Consider the following 18,233-nt stretch of genomic DNA (forward strand, 5'->3'; position numbering starts at 1 on the left):
CCCGGGAAGGCAATTTCATGAATGAGGTCTTCTAAACAAATGACGCCAGACCTCCCTAGATGCTCCTCAATCACTGTGTTGTCGGTTAGAGGAATCGTCTTATTCTTGGCCTTGGCTTGCCCACATTTCAAGATGAGTTCCCAGACAGATTTCAGATTTGGAAATCCCCAGGTCACATAAGGTTCCACTATTCGCAGTGTCTTTAGGCTCTGAGGAGTGACTTGACAAAAACGCCACTGAAAATTTTCTTTAGACGCAGTCTTGCAATGGTCTTCTGCACCACTGAACGCACCCCATCAGTCCTTTTGATGCACACAGCAAAGGCCAATGAATGTTTATCGGGCATTTCCAAGGCATGAGGTTTCACTTCAGGTCGTCTGAGATGTACCATGTCACGCTTCTGCCTCCAGGAATCATTTAAGAACGATTCCAGTCGCTTAAATCTGGGCCCTTTCTCTTTCCTCTGCTCTCTTCTTGCCAAAAGTGCTTGCTTTGCTTGGGTGGCCTTGAGGGCTTGATAAGCTTTTCTCTTTTTCAGGAGATTTTCTGGAACCAAAGGGATCTTTCTCCTTTGTTCAGGTTCTGCCATCTTTGCGGTGCTGATACTGCACGTGCCTCTGTCCCCCCTTTTAAAGTTTATTTATTCATTATTTTTCCATGAGAGAGAGATAACACCCCCAACAAGGTCTCCACTCTGTGACCCACTCCCAGACCGAGCCACCTCAGATGGTGGACACACATATGTGTGCACAGGATGGTCCTGGGAAGTGAACCGAGGACCTTTCCCATGTATGTTCTCTTGTTATCACTTTGCCACAACTGGCCCCTGCAGCCCAGCTTTCTGGCTCTTGGTATAGTACTCTTTACCATTGTGCTTTCCTCTCACTTGATCAGAAGGCTTTAGATTTCCTTACCACAGAGAGACTTAAGTAATACTTTTGCTTTCTGTCAACACAGATTCAATATGTTAAAATAGAATTGGTTTCTTTTCCCCCTCTGTCCTTAAAAGAGATGAACAGATGTCATTTTAATTTCCCTGTCTCTCACAGTTTTACCAAGATTCCAGATTCCATTGACTTATGCTTAAGTCTATGGAGTTGTCTTTTTTTTCTTTTCTTTTCTTTTTTTTTTTTTTTTTAAGATTTTGTCATAGGATCCATGCAGTGGCAGAAGAGCTAATGAGAGGGAAAGTGAGAAATCACTTTTCTGAGAAAGTAAGCCACCAGGTCTGAGACTCAAACCATGGTCAGCCATGTGTGAATCCAGCAGTTAGCGTAATGGCTATGTCGCTGGACTCCCATGTAGTCGACCATGGTTCAAGTCCCAGATCCAGTGGCATAAACTCACACCGGGCATGTGTGCGTGCGAGCCCAAGATCCCAGGAGGAAAATAGAAGAGAAGGGATTATGGCATGGCCATCCTCCCTGGGGCGTGATTTCTTACTTTCTGTCTCTTTGTCTCTCTCCGTCTTTCTGGCGAGTGCATGCGCCCTATAACAAAAACCTCTCCCCACCAAAAGAAAAAAAAAAAAGATTGATCATTGAGTTCAGACATTGTCAGATGGAATCATCCTTTATAAAGCTCTCCATCATCTTTGTCATTAATGGTTTTAGCAGTATACCCTAGATTTATTATTTCATCCGGAGTTACAAAATGGTGCTCTAAATTCTTTTTAAAAAATTTTATTTATCAGACCAACAGGCGGCATGATGATTAAGGGTGCTGGACTTCCACGGCCAACCACGGTTCAAGGCCTGGGTCTGGCAGCTTTCTTTCTCTCCCTGTCTCTCACTTTGTCCCTCTCTGGTCAAATATATATATTTATATTAAATAAATAAAAATAAAGTTAAATAATTCTTTTTTTTTTTTTATGGAGAGGTTTTTGCTATAGGGCGCATGCGCTCGCCAGAAAGACAGAAAGAGACAGAGAGATAGAAAGTGAGAAATCACTCCCCAGGGGGGATGGCCACGCTGCAATCCCTTATCCTCCATTCTCCTCTCGGGATCTTGGGCACGTATGCACATGCACCTGGCATGAGTTTAAGCCACCAGGTCTGGAACTCGAACCGTGGTCAGCTACGTGGAAGTTCAGCGACATAGCCATTATGCTAACTGCTGGTCCCAGTAAAATAATTCATTAAAAATTTTTTATTTATTATTAATTTTTAATTTGCTACAGGGCATGTGCACTCACCAGAGAGTGACAGATTGTGTGTGTATGAGAGAGAGAGAGAGAAAGAGAAAGCAAGCTACAGGGGTCCAGAATGTGAACCATGGTCACTGGCCCTGGTTGTTTAATTCTATCATTGTTCTTCATTTATCATCTAGAATTCTATTAAGAATGACTTTTTAGGGCCAGGAAGTGATGCAGTGGTAACACACTGGACTCACGGGGGAAAGTTTTTAGTTTACATCCTAGAACCTCCCTGAGAACACCTGGACTTGCCCATAATCTGGGTCAGCTGAGGGTAGAGGTGGGTCATGGCATGAAGACCCTGTTGGGAGTGCCTGTTATTCTCTCTTTTTTTCTTTCAGGGAAGAATAAACTAACTAACTAAATTAGTCCCAGGCTAAAAAGTGCCATGCTGGACCTGTTGCTTGGCAGACTGAGGCCACAGGGATGAGGTCTGAGTGTGGTTCATAGCCTACCCTAAAAAGCTGAGCACAGAGTCACACACTTAATGTCCCAGCTGTTTAAGAAGCTGAGGCAGGAGGATCACAACACAGTGTGACTCTGCCTGAAACACAATATACACATACAGAGAATAACTTTTTTCCCCTAAAAAACCAGTTTAATAAATTGAATGACTATATTTGCCCCCTACTCTCTCTTTAGATTCAAGTCATAATATCAGGTCATCAGAAAAGTCATGATGTATTTTTTTCTATGCAAAAATGTGTCATGACTTTTCCGATGACCCAACAGTGCAGTCATTGTGTGCTTCCTCTAGGATCTATAATAGATGATGTTTGTTTCTATTCATGATTATTTTTCTTCATAATCTTTCATAAGGCTTTGTCTCTTGGCATGCCTAGCTTGAATCCTGGACATTATGTTAAAAAACTGTAGACCGAGAGTGGCAGGTGGTGTGGTGGTAAAGGTGCTGGACTCCCACATGGCCGATCGCTGTTCGAGTCCCAGACCTGGTGGCTTGCTTTCACTTTCCCTTTCTCTCTCTGCTCAAATTAAATAATAATAACAAATAAAATATACAAATCTGTAAAAAAAAAAAAAAAACACTGTAGACTTCCAGATGATATTATTTTCTTCCAGAGAGTGAGAAAGCAACTTCCAGGTCTGGGACTCAAAGTGCTGTCACCCATGTGGGAGTCCAGTGCCTCAACCCCCTTGCTACAGGCTGGCCCCAGAGTAATACCTATCTTAAAATGGTGTTTTGTGAAACAAATAGGACATTTATGTAAAAATATTATTTAAATTAGAAAAAAATCTACATGGATTTAGGATATATTATGATGCCATGATAAAATGAATACTAGCTGAAGAATTCAGGGGTAATGAAATGTTTGATATATTATGTATAGTCTCAGTACAGTGTATGCACCTATTGCTAAGGTCACACTAAAATTCATTTAAATATGACAGGCCCTTTCATTGCCATGTCTTGCATATGCTTCCTGAAAAGCTATTTCTTGGGGACCAGCAGTTAGCGTAATGACTATGTCGCTGGACTCCCATGTAGTCAACCATGGTCCGAGTCCTGGACCCGGTGGCTTCAACTCACGCCTGGCACATGTGCGTGAGTGCCCAAGATTCCCGAGAGGAGAATGGAGGAGAAATCACCCTTTCTTGCTTTCTGTCTCTCTGTCTTTCTGGCGAGCATATGTGCCCTATAGCAAAAAAACGAAAAGAAAAAAAAAAAAAGAAAGAAAAAAAGAAAATAAAGTAAAAAGAAAATTGAGCACGTGTCTTTTTTTTTTTTTTTTTTGGAGAGATTTTTCGCTATAGGGTGCGTGTGCTCGCCAGACAGAGAGAGACATAGAGACAGAAAACGAGAAATCACCCCCCAGGGGGGATGGTCACGTCGCAATCCCTTCTCCTCTCGGGATCTTGGGCACGCACGCACACGCGCCCAGCGTGAGTTTTAAGGCACCGGGTCCGGGACGCGAACCGCGGTTGACTACATGGGAGTCTAGCGACATAGCCATTACACTAACTGCTGGTTCCCGAGCACATGTCTTAAGAAGAAAACCTACCATGTAATGTGTAATGGTTCCAGTGCAGTTCCTTTTTCACAGGCTCCTGGTCCCTGCAGACTCCAAGTTTATCTCCCTAGCCTTGTAGGACTACCAGCAATCCTGCTGGTTTCTTTTCTTCTCAGAAAGTGGTCCTCCACCCTGGAAAGCCTATATTCTCAGCCTCTAGCCCTGTGCCTAGAATTGACAAAGGCCCAAGGGAAATATCTGCAGGAATATATCAGTTTACCTCCTGTAGTTCATGACTTTCTGGAATTTCAGCTCCATAGACTTGTTTGCTTTGGAAGTTCTAATTCATTTTATCCAGCTTTTCTGATTGATGCTGGTGGGAGCATTAGCTTGCTGTAAACTATTCCAGCATACCTCTTCTACCTTTGATACAACTTTATATATGTGAGGGGACTTCAAAAAGGTTGTGACAAAATGGAATTAAGGTATGCTTTTTTTGGTGCAAAGAAAATTGAAATTCATACAGTCTTTTTATAATGTGCATTTTATAAATTTTTTGAAGACTGTATTTGTTTACATATTTATATTTAAATATAGTGTCCTTCTGTGTATGGCACAGGTTTTTGGTATAGCCCAGATGCCCCTGGTTTATTGTGAGCATTCCTAGCCCTAGACCTGAAACTGACTATTTCTTCTCTTTCTTTTTTTTGGAGAGGTTTTTGCTATAAGGCGCATGCGCTCGCTCGCTGGAAAGACAGAGAGAAAGAAAGTGAGAAACCACCACCACCCCGCAGGGGAGATGGCCACCGCCACAATCCCTCCTCCTCCATTCTCCTCTCAGGATCTTGGGCATGCATGCATGCATATGCGCCCAGCATGAGTTTAAGCCACCAGGTCCAGGACTCAAACCACAGTTGACTACGTGGGAGTCCGGTGACATAGCCATTATGCCTGACATAGCCATTACGCCAACTGCTGGTCCCTGAAACTGGCTATTGAAGTCCTACTTCCTTTTATTGGGAAATGGTGTTAAAGAAACCACGATTTGAAGGCAAGGATTGTGTTTTAATCATCTTTATATCATTTGTACCTAGAATTTTGCCTTTTGTATAATGGGTACTCAACAAATATTAAATAAATTTCTATAAGTATGCTTCTACCTTGTTCTGCTCAGTTTAAATACCACTTTCTTCCTGAAGTCTTCTTTGGCTTGTTTCCTCTTTAAATTTGCTGACCTTCTGCAGCGCTTCGATAGATTTAATTCAAAAAATTGCATAACTTGGAGGGTTACACTAGGTAGACTTTTTAAATCTCCGTTAAGCCTAATATTTATAAATTAGCACCAACTATATATTATTCTTTTGACATGTGTTAACTTTTTTCACCTAATTGGGAATTTTTCAAGCACAGGATCAAATTTAAATAAATACTTATTGATCGATCAATTAAGTAGGTTAATTTTATTTCATGTTGTTACTGCTGCAATTTGCAAACAGATGGAATTTTTATTATTTAAGAATATGTGAAAAGTTAGGATGGAGGAACTCTTCTTTGTAAAACTTTAAAAAAAAATTACCTCCAAAAATGACCCAATATAATGTGATGTATGTATGTATTTCTCTGCAGGCTTGAGGCTGTCAGGGTTGAAAGCCAAACTGTCACTTACTAGTTATGTGACCTTGGACACTTTAATTTCTCTGACCCTCAATTTCCATGTTTATTAAATGGGTATAACAATACTACGTTTCTCATAGGCGTGAGTGAGTTCACACGAAGCACTTAAGACTAGTGGCCAGCCCAAAGTAAGTGCTTGAGAAATGTTCTTGAAGTCATCATTCATGTTCTTGGAATTTTTTTTTTTGTAGAACCTCTCTTTAATGGCTATATAGAATTTCACTGCCAGGAAGTACCATAATTTCAATTGCTAATCCAATCCTAGTGGACATTAGGGGTATTTGCATTTTACAGTTGGCTTTTATTTTAACTACCATTTTTTTCCTACCCAAGAACTAGGGAGAGGGGAATGACTAGTTTGAGAATTTAGAGGTAGTGTAGCATCCTGTAGAAAGAGTACTAGATTTGAATTCAGAAGACTGAATTCTGCTTCAGAGTTTGTCCCTTTCTTTTCTGGGACTCTATAAAATGACTAGGTTAGAATAAATCATTCTGGTCCTTTTCCTTTTACTGTGTGTAAATTGAGCCCATTAAAAGTCACACATATCTTACTTGAAGTAATCTGTATCAGAGCTCCCACTCAGAGGACCAACAACTTCCCAGGTATCAACCCCTGTGGCCATTAGGCAGTGCATCAGGGTCTGAGGCTATTGGAGCCTGCGCTAGTACCTGTAGCTGCAAGCAGCCATGTCTTGACTCCTGTCCCTCCAGTTTACCCAGTATGCTCTGCTGTACAGATAAACTTTTCTAGTTCAGATCCTCGGTGGGTTGTTGGTAATTCTTCCTTCCTTGACTTTTTAGCATGGCTGCTCGATGTTTCTGGGATGCTGACACTGACAACTACACTTATGATGTTTTCATGAATGTAAGTCTCTCTGGAAACCTTTTTTGCTTTCTAAGGACACATGGGCATTCCAAATCAAAATACTTATTATTTTTTGAGATGTGAGGACACTTTGTACTTTTGGACATTTGTTTTAGACTTCTGGATGAGATTATTTTTACTGTTACTTTTTGTGGTACTAAAGCAGACATCTTCACAGGTTTGAATTTGGGAATAGCAAATTACATAGCATATTTTTCTTAGAAATGATTTTGAGCCACTTCATCTATAAGTTATATTGTAAAACTCAATCCTGATCATTATTATTAAAGTAATAATTGATAACAAGGTTTTTAATTATATATTTGTTCATTTGAATAAATCACACTTTGCTAAGCCACAAAGAAATTTTAGTAGCAGGTAGTCCATGAACAAAGTTTTAAAAGACATTTTTAGTAATAAAATTACTTACTTTATATTAAAGCCATTCGAAAAAACTAAGCAAAAATAGAGGGACCTCTTTAAAAAGAAGTTTCATTTAAACATTGATAAGTTATTGTCACAAATGTTATATGTTAATCATTTGTTGTTATTTTATACTTGTTAGCAGAAATGTCCTGTCCTGTATTCGAATACTCCTAGGTTGAATTAATGCAGTCAGAATTAAAGGAGAATAAAACAGAAATTGGACTGAGTAAATTAGGAGAGAGAAGTTTATGTTCAACTCTGTCACCTTCTTGTTTTAAATATTTTTTAAGAATTACTTTTATTTCATTTTATTTATTATCATCATTTGTTTATTTTTTATTGTTTTATTTCATCATCATTTGACCAGAGAGAGACAAAGAGAGAGAAAGAGAAAGTAGGAAAGCAAGCCTTTAGGTCTGGGACTTGAACCGCAGTTGACTGTGTTGGAGTCCAGTGCCTTAACCACCATGCCACCTGCTGGCCTCTAGCTCTGTCAGTTTCTTATTGGATGACTTCAGGTATATCATTGGATTTTTCTGATTGTATCAAGTAACATTAGGAAGCTGAGTAGATTTTCCCAAAGACTGGCTGTGGCTACCTGATTTGAGGAACTAGTCTAAAATATAAGGCCCTACTCAAGTACATTCTGATCAGATTATCTAGGGTTGGATCAATAAATCTGAAATTTTTTTTTTTTTTGGAAGAGGTTTTCGCTATAGGGCGCATGCGCTCGCCAGACAGACAGAGAGAGACATAGAGACAGAAAGTGAGAAATCACCCCTCAGGGGGAATGGTCACGCCGCAATCCCTTCTCCTCCATTCTCCTCTAGGGATCTTGGGCACGCACGCACATGCGCCCGGCGTGAATTTTAAGCCACCGGGTCTGGGACGCGAACTGTGGTCGACTACGTGGAGTCCAGCGACAGCCATTACACTAACTGCTGGTTCCCTAAATCTGAATTTTTAAAAAGGTTCTCCCATTATTCTGCTGATTTCCCAGGTCAGAAGCTGTTTAGGTAGATGACCTTAAAGTACCTTTAACTTTTTGTTAAATTTTAAAAATTTTTGCGATAGGGTGCATGCCTTCACCAGAGAGTGAGGAGAGGAGGGAGATTGAGAAATCACCCTTCGGGGTACGGCCATGCCACAATCCCTTTTCTATTCTTCAGCTGCACAAGAAAGGAGCTCACATGCCCATGTGCCCTGTGTGATTTTCAAGCCACCAGGTCTGGGATGTGATTGGCCATGTGGGATCCTGGAGCCTCCATGCCACTTGCTGGCCCAAGGTACCTTTAGGTTTAAAATCTATAGTCCAACCAAAGTTTCTATTTATTTATTTAGAGAGATTTTTGCAATAGGGCATATGAGCTTGCCGGGGAGAGAGAGGGAGACAGAGAATGAGAAATCACCCCTGTCCCCCGGGAGGGATGGCCCTTCTCTTTTGTTCTCTTTGGATTCTGGGTATACAAGCAAATGCGCCCAGTATGAGTTTCAAGCCGCTGGGTCTGGGACTCGAACTGTGCTTAGTCATATGGTAGTCCAGCGATGTAACCACTAAGTCATCTGCTGGTCTGTTTATTTAACTCATGATTATACTATGTGCATGCTTATGTGTGTGAAAGAGAGAGACAGAGACAGAGAGACACCCTCCCCATGGCATGGTCACCATGTGACCTGTTCTTCTAGTTCTCCAGTTTGATCCTGGACATGTGTGCATGTGCTTGGAGTGTTTTCAGGCCAATTGTGTAGATCTTAACCATGGTCAACATGTGGCTTCCAGTTCTGCTGTCTGGTATGCTACTGGCTGGGCTGCAAAGTTTCATTAGGCTCAGCTAACCTAGGGAGGAGGGGCTGGATAGTGGGAAGTATTGATACTATGTGTAAATCTTCATTTATCAGCCCTCTTTGGGGGAAGAGTCAAACTGAGGTGATAGTTTTTCTGCTTTTTAAAGTTAAAAATGCAACTTTCCTCAATACATACAATATATTTCATTCATTCAACAAATAACTCTTTTTTTTTTTTTTTTTGGAGAGGTTTTTGCTATAGGGCGCGTGCGCTCGCCAGACAGAGAGAGAGACATAGAGACAGAAAGTGAGAAATCACCCCCCAGGGGGGATGGTCACGCTGCAATCCCTTCTCCTCCATTCTCCTCTTGGGATCTTGGGCACGCACGCACACGCGCCTGGAGTGAGTTTTAAGCCACCGGGTCCGGGACGCGAACCGCGGTCGACTACATGAGAGTCCAGCGACATAGCCATTACGCTAACTGCTGGTTCCCAACAGATAATTCTTAAGCTCTTACTGTGTGTCAGCTTCTGTAATTGAGGTGCTAGGAATAAAATGATGAATAAGAGGACATACATGGTTTCTGCCTGTAGGAAGTTTATAATTGAGTTTTACAGGATTGGTAGAGGAAGTGGCTAAAAAAATTTTTTGAGACCCTGGCTTAGGTTGCTTCCTTTACTGTATCTGCAAATGAGACCTAAATAAACCTAACTGAATAACTATATAGTTACTATAATTATATAATAGTTACTACAACTATATAACCAATAAACCTAAACTAAGTCATCTTTCACTCTGAAAATGAAACCTAAATAAATACCCAATTCAACAAACATTTATGTCCATTGAATCTCATAAAAGGTTTGGACTGTATTTTCTATGTTTCTTTTTTTCATTTCATTTTCTGAGTTATTTTTATTGTATTTCACAAGAATGTTAGTCTATGAAGAATTAAAAATTAAAGCAAAAACAAAAACAAGTCTTTCATTATAAATAGCACTGTTGTAGAAAACAGCTCAGAGTTATCCACCCAAGGAGCTAAAGAAGTATCAAATGAAAGAATTTTGCTTTGGGTTAATACCAGATACATGATTTCAGATTGTTTTTCTATTATCACTACCAGGCTACAGGTCAGGTGTGGTGGGTGAGGAGTTGCTGAATCAGATGGAACTCCTGAAATAAGTATCTAAAAAATGTTTCAATAGGTTTAGGCTCTGGGAAGCATTTTGAGATTTGGAGCTCAAAGATGGACTAATGAATTTTATCAATTAACATCCAGAGATCATTTCTCTTATCCAGAATTCATGCAAGGTGCTGTCATGATACAGTTTTGGGGATGTTTTTGGGTTGGATAATGCAGTTAGTCCAAGAAATGCAAAACATTTTATATATTATTTTATTTCTGTAATAAACATGAAATACGAGAAAATCATTTTATGAATATGCATTGCCTAAAATTATTTAGGTCAAATTTTATTTCCAAATTCAGAAAATTGAATTCTTTGCCCATCCTATCTTTTTAGCAGGCAGTTTTGTAGGTGAGCAACTTTGTAGTTATACTCTGAAAACTCTTTGTTTTTTGAAAAAGGAAAAGGTCTTCATAGTTGAAAACTGGCAAAGATCTGGGTTAGTGTTAATTTTTAATTGCCTGTGCTGCCCTTATTCCCTCATTAGTACTGATTCTGGATTTGTCTGTGTGTGTATTCTCTTTGTTTTTTAGGACAGTTTATTCTGTGTTGTGGCTGCATTTGGCTGTTTCTACTATTGAATCTTTGACATGCTGGGAAAAGAGATGACCATGAAGAAATGTATTGTTAAGTATTTTCACAAAATAAAGATAAGTTGGCAATTTGACAACTGAATCCGTGTTTTAGGCTCTCTCTCTCCTCTCTCTCTCTCTCTCTCTCTCTCTATATATATATATATATATGTTATTTTTACCCCCTCTAGGGTTCATGTGCTCGATGGAGATGGAGAGGGAGAAAGTGAGAAAATAACTCTGAGGAGGGATGGCCATGCCACAATTCCTTTTCCTCTTGGGATTTTGGGTACACATGTACATGTACCTGACATGTTTTTCAAGCCACTGGGTCCAGGACTTGAACTGTTTAGTTGGCCTCATGGAATTCAGCCACCTTAACCACCATACCACTGGCTAGTCCAGGCCTTATATTTTTAATGCTTTTGATTTTATCATAATATATTATTACATTTGTAAAGTAGAGAAAAAAGTAAGAGAAATCCATTTTAGTTGTTCAAACATAACCAATTGTAAATACTTCGGTGTTTTTTCTTTGTGTTTTTGTATTTGCAGGATTTTAAAAAAATGCGTAGTCATCTTTCCATACCCACCAGTTCTGCATCAATGGATGCAACCAACTGCTGATGGAAAATGTACGTTGTTGCTGACATGTACTATGTAGTTAGGCCTATAATGGTTGTTGGTTTATCTGTACTGACTTTTTTTGAATCATTATTCCTGAAACTATACAGTATAACAACTATTTAGGTAGTGTTTGTATCATATTAGGTATTATAAAATCATTGAGATGATTAAAAGTATAAGGGAGAATGTGCATAGATTATATGCTTAAATGCTTTATATAAGGGACTTGAGCATCCTTAGAATTTGGTATCCTGGGGGGTCCTGGACCAATCTCTAACATAGACACTGAGGGATGAGGTATAATTTTGTACCCTGATTTTTCACTTCTCATAATATAATGAGCAGTTTTTATGTCACTATTTGTATTGTGATTTTCAGAAGCATAATTTAATAGCTGTTTATTCCATTGTTACATTTACCATTTCCTTATTGAGACTGCTTATTTGTTATTTTCCACTATTATTTTAAAAAGATGAATTTATTTGTGTATAAAGCTTTTTTCTGAGTTTTGACTTGCCCTTTTTTCCTTCACCTAAGTGTTTTGGCTCAGCTACTGCTATCCTATGCCTTACACAGTTTATTAGCCTAAACACATCCATTCTCTCCAGGGTTTGTCCAGAGTCAGTCTGAGAGGTTCCAAGCTGTGTATGACACTGGCCTCCCTTAAGACTATCTGAGATACCTTAGCCATACTCCTGCTGTCTTTGTAGTTGTTCCTCTTAGGGTCCCAGGTGTCTTCACCTACTTGTCCTTACTTGTGGCACCTTAGTCTATCAGCCGTTTTCAGATGCCATGAAGAAATATGAACAAAATATGACAAAATAAAGGTAAGTTGGTAATTTGACAACTGACTCTGTGTTTGAGAGTCTCTCACTTCTCTCTCTCAGAAGCATATGTTCACTACATGCACCCCACCCAGTGTACTCTGGTAGGCCTGTTGGAATTCAAAAGGGAGAGTCAGATTTAAATCCTTTTTCGCCCCCAGGAGGTTCTTGAGCACTGCACAAGTTTACCCCACCCTCTTTCTTCTCAGCCACTTTGAAGTCAAGCACATAGACTACAAACTGACGAGTAAATGCATTTAAAAAGTTACTTTACATCCTTCCATAACACTGGCTGTCCACTTGCCTTAAGTGTGCAGCAGCAGAGAGGCCCCTGCGAAGACTCGTCTAGCCGAGGAAAACGTTTTTCCTCACCCTGTTACGCATGTTTTCCTAGGAGCGGCCCCCCTGGAACCCGCTCCAGGGGCGGGGGGCGGAGACTTGGTATACTGACTCCTAGGGATGTCAGTGTTGAGCCGACCCGGCTCTGACGACAGGAGGAGCGCGTCTGGGCAAGCACGGGTTTTCACTGGACTGGGCCGGCGGCCGTGAACTCTCCTTGCATCACCAAGACGAAGACGCGGCGCCGAGGGCAGCAGCCGCGGGAGCGGGTCCTAGCAGAGGCCTCGGCCATCCGCGCGGCCACCGACAGGTCCGCCTGCGCGGGGCCCGGCCCGGAACAGGTCCAAGGGGAGTTGCTGCAGCGACGATTCGTGACAGCTCACATCCGTACCCCACGACGAGGAGGCTCTTTAGAGCGTACCCCGGCTCTGGGCGGAGACCGACCCCTCGTCCCGCGAAGGCGGCCTCTGGTTTTCTGCCGCGTCACTTCATCTCCCGGGCCTCGGTGGTGGCGGAACTACTGTGTCAGGGGTCGTGGTTTTCTGGGAGACTACGTGGTCGGATTGACAGGCGGGCCGGAGTAGGCGGGACTTCCGGCCCGCTGTTCCGTCAGCTGCCTTCCTCGGGCGTCTCCCCGCAACCTCCTAACTTCCCTTGTCCGTGACGCGCACTCGGGAGCAAGCCGACGGGACAGGGGCCGGGAGCACGAGCTGCAGGTGAGCAGCGAGTGTGTGCACGGCCTTGCGGCTCTGTGAGAGCAGTGACTACGCTGCAGGGGCCGCGCCGAACCTGGGACTGAGGGAGAGTGGGTCAGTGACAGCACGGGGAGTGTGAGGCAGGGGCTGCGGGGCGACTGTGACCGAGGGGCAGCGACAGCGAGGGGGTCTGTGACCCAAGTGTAGCTGCCCCAAGAGCAGTGGATACGAAGGACTCTGACCCCGGAGAGCACCGTCAGAGGCTGCGACGGGACTCCGACCGAGGAAGTATGGGGCAGTGACTGCAAGGGGACCGTGTCCAAGGGGCAGTGACTCGGAGGAGACACTGATCGATGGATCAGTGAGGGGACTGGACCGAAGGGAACATGAAGCAGCGGCTGCGAGGGTACCCTGACCAAGGAGCAGTGGCTTCCAGGGGCTGACTTGGAGAGGAGTGTGGGATCAGTTACTAAAATGGTACAGAAGGGTTGTGTTTGGGCACCGGGTGTGACTGAGTGGCTGTGACAGGGCAGAGATGGTCTTCCGTGGAAAGAACATTGGCCTGCGACTTAGCTTTTCATTTAACTTTATGGGCACATTTCTTATGAATGGGAAACTTCCCCACTGAGTTATAGTGTAGAGAAGTTTGAACTATTTACAGTAGATTAATGTTTTCAAGCTATAGGTTTCTTCCTCTTATTCAGTTGTAAAATCAGTTTAGTGGATGGCACCTGGCATTAAAGAACATTAAATAGAAATTTTCAGTGCTCACATAGTATTATTTCATGAAAATTGTTTCATGTATGTGTGTATGATTGTGTAAAATGAATTTCATACATGAAGTGAAAGCTAGAAAAAAGTTGGAGGAACATTGGGCCAGTTTAGATGTTTTCTTTCAGGTCTAAAATGTAATGCTTCCATTATTAGGCCTTTTGGAAGTGCAGCGATGCAATTGGGAAGACTAGACTTATGGCTGGGGCATGAGCTGTCACAGTGACTTAACTGAAGACTTCCTGAATGTAATCAAGGTGACTAGTTAAGACCGGTGGCTGAAACGTAAGATCTCGTTGGAGAACCACAAGCTATATTGAAATAGGAGCAGTGATAGTTATAGGCAGTGAGGATTTAGGGTTTTGTAGAAGAAACTGCTAGGAATTAAAACTGAGGAAGGGGAAAATTTGAGGGTAAAGCAAGGCTTGGGAAGGAAACTGAAGGTAGAGACTGAAAAACATTCTGCCAAGAATAAAATAGGGCAGTGATTATGTCCTTCAGATCCTGTTCAATCTTGATATCCACTGATTCTGCAAGGACAGAGAATTGCTAATAAAACTGATACTAAGAATGGGATTTGATCCAATAGTGATAAACAGGTGATGCCACCATAGGGAAAAAGGATGGAGAGAAGGACAATGCTAGGGATGTCAACAGTGGTGACAAAGATGCTAAGTGGAACAAGCTTAATATATTTAGCTATCCAACTCTAGCTTGTATTCTGGAGGCCAAGAATGGCATACTGGGCATCAAACCATGCTGTAGGTAATTTAAATGAACTTTTAGCTGCTGGTTTTAGTTCCTCATTTACTTTCATGAGGGCTGTTAGTGATGCAGGTGAAATTAAAACTAAAATGAGTGTTCCTCCTCTCACAGCCCTTTGTAGGAGGTGCTACTGATTGTAACACCCAGTGAGTTTAAAGAGATCTAATAGGAGAAGCTTGGGATAATTATTTTTATTATTTATTTTTGCATTATGTTTCTTTCTTTCAAATTTTGCCAGAGGGTGCATAAGTTCTAAGAGAGACAGGGAGAGAGGGAAGTTGAGAAAGTACCCCCAACCCCTGCTATGGGACATGATCACCTCACATTCCCTTCTTTTCTCCCTCCATTTGGGATTTGGGGCATGCACACATATGTGTCTAGTGTGTTTCTGAAGCCTGAAATGCATAGTTGGCCATGGGGGATCCAGCCACCCAAACCACCACACCACCAGCTGTTCCAAGATCATTTTAATTTATGAGACATTGTATTTATCTGATAACCTAATAGTCACCCCTGATCTCTACACACACACACACACACACTTTGTTAAAGAGGAAGAGAGTTCAGAAAGGTTCTTGAATGGGTTGAGAATGGAGGCACATAGCCTCTGGTTAAAAAATGGCTAGTTAGGGACCAGCAGTTGTGTAATGGCTATGTTACTGGACTCTCATGTAGTTGACCACGGTTTGAGTCCCAGAGCCACATTATTAGGCCTTTTGGAAGTGCAGCGATGCAATTGGGAAGACTAGACTTATGGCTGGGGCATGAGCTGTCACAGTGACTTAACTGAAGACTTCCTGAATGTAATCAAGGTGACTAGTTAAGACCGGTGGCTGAAACGTAAGATCTCGTTGGAGAACCACAAGCTATATTGAAATAGGAGCAGTGATAGTTATAGGCAGTGAGGATTTAGGGTTTTGTAGAAGAAACTGCTAGGAATTAAAACTGAGGAAGGGGAAAATTTGAGGGTAAAGCAAGGCTTGGGAAGGAAACTGAAGGTAGAGACTGAAAAACATTCTGCCAAGAATAAAATAGGGCAGTGATTATGTCCTTCAGATCCTGTTCAATCTTGATATCCACTGATTCTGCAAGGACAGAGAATTGCTAATAAAACTGATACTAAGAATGGGATTTGATCCAATAGTGATAAACAGGTGATGCCACCATAGGGAAAAAGGATGGAGAGAAGGACAATGCTAGGGATGTCAACAGTGGTGACAAAGATGCTAAGTGGAACAAGCTTAATATATTTAGCTATCCAACTCTAGCTTGTATTCTGGAGGCCAAGAATGGCATACTGGGCATCAAACCATGCTGTAGGTAATTTAAATGAACTTTTAGCTGCTGGTTTTAGTTCCTCATTTACTTTCATGAGGGCTGTTAGTGATGCAGGTGAAATTAAAACTAAAATGAGTGTTCCTCCTCTCACAGCCCTTTGTAGGAGGTGCTACTGATTGTAACACCCAGTGAGTTTAAAGAGATCTAATAGGAGAAGCTTGGGATAATTATTTTTATTATTTATTTTTGCATTATGTTTCTTTCTTTCAAATTTTGCCAGAGGGTGCATAAGTTCTAAGAGAGACAGGGAGAGAGGAAAGGTGAGAAAGTACCCCCAACCCCTGCTATGGGACATGATCACCTCACATTCCCTTCTTTTCTCCCTCCATTTGGGATTTGGGGCATGCACACATATGTGTCTAGTGTGTTTCTGAAGCCTGAAATGCATAGTTGGCCATGGGGGATCCAGCCACCCAAACCACCACACCACCAGCTGTTCCAAGATCATTTTAATTTATGAGACATTGTATTTATCTGATAACCTAATAGTCACCCCTGATCTCTACACACACACACACACACACTTTGTTAAAGAGGAAGAGAGTTCAGAAAGGTTCTTGAATGGGTTGAGAATGGAGGCACATAGCCTCTGGTTAAAAAATGGCTAGTTAGGGACCAGCAGTTGTGTAATGGCTATGTTACTGGACTCTCATGTAGTTGACCACGGTTTGAGTCCCAGAGCCAGTGGCTTAAAACTCACGCCGGGTGCGTATGCGTATGTGACCAAGATCCCGAGAGGAGAATGGAGGAGAAGGGATTGCGGTGGTGTGGCCATCCTCCCAGGGGGGAGGGGGTGATTTTTCGCAAAAGGCTAGTTACATCTTTTTCTAGAACATTAGATATTTATTTGACTACATACATAACTAAAAGGAATTATTCAAGAATTTCTTTCTAGAACAGAATATACTTCAAGGTAACAGACCATAGAAGAGAAGCTACCTAAGCTTGGAGACTGCAGTACTCTCTCTGAGGTCCTTTGTGTTTGTTGAATGAAATGATTCTTTTCAATCTAGCATGTTTTGCAAATTCTCTTTGAAAACAGATATGATAAAGAATTAGTTCAATCCCCCCTTAGTCTATGATTTCTGCTCCTAAAAACAGAGATTTTTTATTTTTCTTGGAGACCTCTTCTTTGGCTACGTGATCCTTTAAGTAGAATGATCTAGTCAGGTAGAGCCTTCGATTCACAAGTCCCAGGTTACTTTATCTACTGTTAACCTAGACTCATTCCATGGCTATAGGAAGCATTATTGCTTTCTCTTGTTTTACGTTTTCATCTAATGGCAGAGGTAACTTCTCTTTTTCCTATGGGGAACATGTGCTTGTGGGAGAGACAGAGAGAAGGAGAATGAGAAATCAGCCCCTGGAGGGATGGCTACCCCTCAGTCCCTTCTCTGTTCTCCTCCTGGGACTTTGGGCATGCATGCATATGTGGTTGGCATGATTTTCAAGCTGCTGGGTCCAGGACCAGAACTGTAGTGGGCCATATTAGAGTCCAATGCCTTAACCACTACACCTCCTGCTGGCCCAAAGTAACTATTCTTATTAAACGGTCCTTTAATAATCTGAAATATATGTATACCTATCAAGTGTTGTATATAATCTGAAATTTGCAAACCATGCCACTCCACTCATGATTCCCATAGGAAGCTGTGTAGCCTCTAGGTTAGACATGATTTCCTTAGGATGAATGACCTTTCCTGGAATGTTATTAGCACTGATGAAAATTAGTTGGTGAAATGCTCACAGAAAAAACAACCACAATAATTTTCTGTGGTTATTATCTATTGATAATAGTAAATTTCTTACATGGGCATCATGCTTTCTTTCCTAAGTGTTTGTGTAACTCTGATCTAAAACCAGATTTTCTGACTTTTCTACTAATAGAAATACTTCACCCTTCTGAATCAAATAGAAGTAAGGTTCTCTTCTACCAAAGTTTTATTACCATGAGATAGAGTGGCAAGAATACATTTTTCTATAAGTCATTTTCTTTGGATTTTTTTCCAATTGGAGAAACACTAGAGGGAGAGTACTTGCCACCATTCATTACTGGACTGTGAGAGTTCTTTTTTGCTCATGGTTGTGGTTGATGACGTCTGTATCTTTACATTATTACCACCTCAGTCATTTTAGAGAAACAGTATGACTTAGGAGGGAGGGAGGGAGAAGATAGGACCCTAGGCGTTGTCAGCATTCC

General features: G+C 41.6%; 2 protein-coding genes and 1 pseudogene across 3 annotated transcripts in view; 2 read left to right on the plus strand and 1 right to left on the minus strand.

The window, feature by feature from the left end:
* The window catches only part of DYNLT2B (dynein light chain Tctex-type 2B), a 20,482-nt gene extending 9,713 nt beyond the window's left edge, over positions 1-10,769 (plus strand). Inside the window, exons 4-5 of the mRNA XM_006156783.3 lie at positions 6,640-6,703; positions 10,636-10,769. Coding sequence (XP_006156845.1) covers positions 6,640-6,703; positions 10,636-10,683 — 112 coding nt within the window. The 3' untranslated portion in view covers positions 10,684-10,769. The remainder of the gene's footprint in view (positions 1-6,639; positions 6,704-10,635) is intronic.
* On the minus strand, positions 3-1,230 carry LOC106735764 (60S ribosomal protein L7-like 1 pseudogene; annotated as a pseudogene).
* Positions 10,770-12,250: 1,481 nt separating the features above from the next.
* Positions 12,251-18,233, plus strand: part of PCYT1A (phosphate cytidylyltransferase 1A, choline) — a 61,758-nt gene continuing 55,775 nt past the window's right edge. The window contains exon 1 of one of the 2 annotated variants that reach the window (XM_006156790.3): positions 12,251-13,180. The gene's annotated coding sequence lies outside the window, so the exon portion shown is untranslated. Of the gene's footprint in view, positions 13,181-13,316; positions 13,637-18,233 lie in introns of those variants that run through there. The other variant, XM_006156789.3, reaches the window with a different exon arrangement.

This window comes from Tupaia chinensis, unplaced genomic scaffold (assembly GCF_000334495.1).
Source record: "Tupaia chinensis unplaced genomic scaffold, TupChi_1.0 Scaffold000515_1, whole genome shotgun sequence".
NCBI classification, from domain to species: Eukaryota; Metazoa; Chordata; class Mammalia; order Scandentia; family Tupaiidae; genus Tupaia; species Tupaia belangeri.